We start from the raw sequence: 6,000 nt of genomic DNA on the forward strand, positions 1-6,000 counted from the left end.
CCCTGCTGTTATTATTTTTGCACTGTTCAAAGCAAACGCCCTAAGTCCCTTGTGTAATATGAGTCGGACTGTAACAAACTAGTATACTCGCACCAAAACAAGGAGAAAGGAAAAAAATCGCTTCTCTCTGTGAAGCTGAACATTTGTAATACTCATCACGACTCTGAAAGAGTCACAGCTTTCAAGCCAGAGATGTGACGGCGATACACTGAAAGGCACTCACTCGGACGACATAGAGAGGTCTTCCTTCTCCTTACCTTGTCATGCTGTCTGTGATGCAGTTCTGACCCAGGTATCCCTCACCTCTGGCGGACAGTGAGCCTTGCGACATGCCCGGACGAGATTTCCACGACTCCATTAACGCCGTTACGGGCGAAATTAGATTCAATAAAGGGTTGGACTGGTCCCTCACATCGTGCCGCGTGAAAGCCATTGTTCCTTGAGCTCCAATCTGGTAATGGAATGAATGTCCACCGGAATTAACTCCAACAATGGCCGATGTGGGCATGCTGTTACTCTCTTGGTAATAGCTGCCATCAGTGGTCTCCTGCTTAACCCCTTTAGACAGGACATTGTTGGAGAACGCATCGGGCTCATAGGTCCCATTCATAGAGGGGACAGGGGGTCCTAAGATACCAGAAAGACTGTATTCATCAATGTTATTCCTCAGGGACAAGTAGGTGGTCTCAGATGCAGGATAGAGACTATGGGATGGTGACTGCTCACCATAGGGCTGTTGGTTCATACATCCCTCATCTTTGTTTGGCTCACTCTTAATCTGTGTGATAAAAGGTGTGCTACTCACATTACATTTGGAGCTGCCTAAACACATGCTCCGGAAGTCAGTCCCAGGCTCGTTCTTAATGTACTTAACCATGCCCATCTGGTCTAAGCCGACGTTGAACACCTCCCCGTCTACCATCTCTACTTTAGGGAATTCAAAGTTCTTGAAGTCTGTGTCTCTGGTCAGACCGGCTGTTTCTGGGCTGTTGGTGTCATTCTGCACCAAGCCCAGTCCGCCAGCAGGACTGCATACAGGGAACCCACCTGACGAGGGGTTCTGTGGGCTGCTGACAGCCATGGCGCCCCCTTTGGCCGGACTGGAGATGGAGGGCCTTGCCGTGTTGCCAATGTTAGCGGTGCTAGTGCAGCAGCCACCTGTGGGGCTCGATACAGATGACCTAATGTTACAGGTAGTGCTGCAGGACGGAGGCGATCTCACACTGCACATACTCTGGGGGCTAGACATGGGCGACCTCATGACGTTGAGCGGGCTGGTGAGAGGTGGTGAGCCCACGGTGCTGGACTCCACAGGGCTACATGTGGCTGAATTCCTGCGCTTGATGTTGGCCAGAGCTGCAGCACAAGACGTCTGCCCGACAGGACTATTGACGGACGAGCACACCGGTCCAAAACACGCCGAAGGACTGGTGGTCGACGACACCATATTGTTGCTGCCCCCTGGGCTGGAGATGGAGCTGGTGGTCTGAGGGCTGCAGGACAGAGATGAGGCCAGCATTGAGGCGGAGCTAACTGGAGTCCCAGTTGTGCATTCTCTGGGAGTGGTGCTGGGCTGCTGGAACCCAAATGGCTTTAACTTGGGGCTCTTTGTGGATCCACACTGGGCCTCTTCTAGAGCCCGTCCACACAGTGTATACATCTTCCCGGGGCTTCCACCGCCCCCATGCTGGCTAAAGGCAAAGTCCGCCTCCCTGGCAGCATTCATATACAGGCCCATAGACTCAGCCACGGTCTTGGAAAGCTCTTTAGAGTCCATGTCCTGCTTATTACCATGGAGGGAGTTGTTGAAGTGTGGGAGAACAAATGGCTGGTTCTGGCCGGGTCGAAGCATTGGCTGCTCCTGCTTCTTTGTACTGTTGTCTTTGCAGTCGGTGGCTGGGCTTCCAGCAGGGCAGCTGACATTGACTATGTCCATCAGGATATCGCTGCTAGTCAGACTTGAATCCTCTGTGCTGCAGCAGTGCTCCATGGCGATGGGGACCTGCGACCATCTGTTTTCTGTGTCACTTCCATCAAAGAAACTTTGGTATCTTTTGGTCTCCATTGCTGGCTCATTGACTCCCCTGGTAAATGAAGAAAAGAAAAGAATGAGAAAGGCATTGGCTTAATAATAATAGTTGAGTAACAGCTTGTATTAAGGTTGTGTTTCTTCAGGCATGTGAGACAACACGGCATATGTAATATGCAAATTACTCTGAAATGTCGAGTGTAATAATGTAGTGTAGTCTCGTTGGTTTTGCATAGCAGTGAGTTCTGCTTCAGGGGATGACAAAATATTAAAGAGGCGCAAGAAAAAAGGGTAGAGCGGAGAAAGGAGGTATGTGTGAAGATGTAGAAATATTATATCTACAATTTACACACCTTAGATGTAACATGTTTGACCATTTGACTTTTAAACATAAATATAACACTGAGACAGAAACAGAAAACAATGCTGAGAGAACAATATTTTAAATCTGAAAAAGTCCAAAGCAAGTCGGTACAACATCTCCCCTCTCACAGACGAAGCTGCTCATCACTGCACTACAGGGGGAACCTACAGTCTCATAACTTGGCCAACGCTGCACTGCAAGGGTTAACTATCTCCGTGACGTCGCCTGGGCTTTTTCATTTAAATTCCCACCTCTGCTGCGCCTCTATTGGACAGCTCGGACCAGAAATCCACCAGCTTTATCAGGCCCAGTCACGGGTTGGTCGGAGAGCTGTCACTCAATAGTTACTGCTCTTGCAGACACAACATAGCTGCGACATAACTTCAAATGTTGCTTTAGCGGCCGGAGCTGGCTCCTATCTTGTGCATAAAAGCAACAACAACACTGGCAACAATCAAGACACCTTACAGAGCAGGTTGCAATAATGAGGCATCGCTTCAGGTGATATTTAAGTATTCGTTTTTCCAGCGCTAACGGTGCACTCTTTGACGGGGCTCCCCGGCCGGCGGAGGAGCAGCCAAAGAACATCGGAGTTAAAGTTATTCACGTTGCCCGCAAAATGTCCCGTGCACAGTGTGCGCAGATCCACGGACACACAAAAGAAAAAGAAGGGGAAAAAAAAGATGTCAAGAGTGGTAATTCCTCCCACTTTGCCCCTGGCGTGATTGCCCTGCCTCTGTCGGACATGCAACTCTCTGCACGTCTCTCCATTTTGCGTTTGCGCAGAATAAATACTCAAAGACGATGATTTTTATATGTTTTTGCTGTATTCTAGCTGTTAAAAGTTATTATTAAAGTCGTCTCGTTGACAGCTTTTTGAATGACAAGAGGGACTACGTGCAACAAGAATGACATGAGAATGATTAAAGTCATATTTTTGGTAATAATTCGACAACACTAGATATTTCTCAGCACCTTTATGACAGATGCTCACAGACATCACAGACATCTACTATTTAAATGAGTGCGGTTATTTTTTGTTTATCGTACACAAAGTGTATAAACTTCCCGGCGACTTTTTATGATGGTCCAGACACAGAGCTAACGGTCCCGGTGTAAAGTTATTAGATTTATTTATTTTTTCTCCCACCGGAGCAAACGGACCGGGGATGCAAAGTCTTGAGTTCTCCGACTGGTGAGCAGTTATCATCTCACACCCAGTAAATAAGAATATACAGTGAAACACTGAGCTGCGTCCGTCCTTACCTTAATTACGACATTCAGAGTTGTCAGGTGGCGGTGTTGCTGGGCAGCGATAATCCAGAGGACCAAAAAAAAAATAAATGAATAAAAAATAAATTAAAAAAAGGACACGCAAAGGCAAAGTCAATAAATATGAACGAATGTGTTCTGTCTACTGTTTCCAACACATAGTTGTCAGTTTGACAGCTGGACGCACTGGTTGAAGTCTACTGCGTAATGTCACTGGTAATCCTCCACAGCGAAGAGCCGCTTGCTCCTAACAGGACGAAACGGCAGCGACGGGTCGGACGACAGCAGCAGATGAGCTCACATTATGGCCGCAACATTTTTTTTTTTTTTTGCAGATTGGCGATAGCCGGACCCCGAGGTTTTTGCACCAAAAAAAAAAAAAAAAAAGGAAAAAGAAAAGAAGAGGAAGAAGAAGAAGAAGAAGAAGAAAAAATAGTAATAAAAAACAAACGGAGGAGTCGGTTTGACTTGGAAGTCAGAGCGACGTCATTCTGTGCACATGGACCCTCCTACTGCAACGAGTGCAACGCAAACTCCGGCGGAGGGGAAGCGGAGGAGAGAGAGGGGCGGGGCCCCCGCGCAGGTAGACAGAGCCGCCTGGAAATAGGGCACCGTGCTCCGCGCAGTGTTGTCCGAAATAAAGTCTCCGGATCACCGCGAGAAGCAAGTGTGTACCTTATTCCCAACATTGCGCTTCATGCTGTTTTTGTCTTCTTTCTTGTTTCATCTTTTCTAGTCTTGAAAAAGGTTTACCATATAGAGCTCGTGCACAAGCATGCACGTGCACGCACACTGGCATTGTAGAGTCGAGTGGAGACGGGAGCAGCCCTCTTTCAGCCTCACTTTTTACAGTTCACATGGATTTTTTTTGGTAATGCAAAAAAGAAAGAAGAAGAGAAACCCTGTTAACTGTCGGAGAGAAATGGAGTCAGAATAGTCCGGATGTTTCCTCTAACAAGACAACGGCTGCCTCCACTAGGTGGAGCAATATTTCTATTGCTGTTGGAGGAGCAAGTCTATTGAGTGGTCAAGATGTCACTTAATTCACTCTGTGTCAAACTATGATGCACTTCTTTATTGCACACCTCTCATAAACCAGATTGCATGTGCTTAAAACGGATTTAACATGTTAACATGTAGTTAAAATGTTTGAGTTTTTTTTGCTCTCTGTCTGCCAAACTGAAAACGGTGGTTGTCTTGGCTCATGAACGACCGACCACAATCATAAACAAATTGACATGTAGACAAATGTGTAAAAGAAAATTACAACATAAAGATGACGTGGTTGCAATATCTGTAGGTAGACTTATTTTATTCTGTTTTTAAAACTGAAGCAAAAGACATAATATAGTGCATTATTAAACAATTCAAGCAGTAACCACTGAAATGATAAAATAGATAAATACCCACAGTTATTTAAACCTATCAGACCTACGGTCAAACTGGCATGCTGTAACGTATATTGGATGAGATCAGTATGGCTTTGGTGCACTCATCAGAAAGTAGAGTGTGCCCGTGTTTATCGGTGACACCAACAACAACAATATCGTGCTGGACTGAGCTGTTATTTGCATTTCACTTTACAGACATGTCATGGCATCAATGATTTGAGGGTATATGATTCAGTAATCAGTTTAAATCTCTGGAGTTGTCAGTCAGTCGAGTCACTTTCTGTCGTGTTTATCGTGGCTGCAGAAAGGTGTGCATGTAGGATTTGGGATTTGACAGTGGAGCTCTCTATAGTAGTTTGAATGTTTCTCTTTATTGCATGTCTGGGTTCTCCCAGCCTGTAGCAGCCATTAACCAAGCGAGGCAGGCGCAGTAGTTAGATTAGTCAAAGCCATCCAAGCAACACTGCCCACCTCCCTGGTCTGCCTGTTAATCACCCATGAATGGGGACCTGCTTTCAGAAAAAGACGGAGAATCGAGATATAACCAATGTTTCCCACCCCCATTCATGCAGCTCCCATTTGTCCATTGCACATAATGGGTGCCAGTCAAACACATCATGAGCAAATCTAATTTAGCCTTGCATCACAGATTTTTCCACAGTGACAGAGTCGCAGGGAATAGCAGACTGACAGCAGAACACGGCTGACATGAAATCAGTAATAATTGCCTCCCTCATTGGTAAAAATTTGAGGCAGCTCCATTGAGTCCCACTGAGCTTTCGAGCGCCATCGTTTTAGTCAAATCAATGATAATCACACAGCCCTGAAAACATTGTATATACATGGGAGCTAAAAATAGCTTTGTTTTTACAGGGGAGGGGGGGGGGTTCTTTTGGATGAGTGATTGCAATGATTAGGAGCAGGCTCCCACTCCAGTTTAGAGC

The 6,000-nt window shown here is 46.2% G+C and overlaps 1 protein-coding gene across 1 annotated transcript in view; it reads right to left on the reverse strand.

Moving 5' to 3' along the window:
* Positions 1–3,715, reverse strand: part of nr3c2 (nuclear receptor subfamily 3, group C, member 2) — a 62,666-nt gene extending 58,951 nt beyond the window's left edge. The window contains exons 1-2 of the mRNA XM_034540203.1: positions 3,660–3,715; positions 258–2,084 (exon numbers count right to left, since the gene is read on the reverse strand). Coding sequence (XP_034396094.1) covers positions 258–2,065 — 1,808 coding nt within the window. The 5' untranslated portion in view covers positions 2,066–2,084; positions 3,660–3,715. The remainder of the gene's footprint in view (positions 1–257; positions 2,085–3,659) is intronic.
* Positions 3,716–6,000: the final 2,285 nt, after the last annotated feature.

Source organism: Cyclopterus lumpus, chromosome 1 (assembly GCF_009769545.1).
Source record: "Cyclopterus lumpus isolate fCycLum1 chromosome 1, fCycLum1.pri, whole genome shotgun sequence".
Taxonomy (NCBI): Eukaryota; Metazoa; Chordata; class Actinopteri; order Perciformes; family Cyclopteridae; genus Cyclopterus; species Cyclopterus lumpus.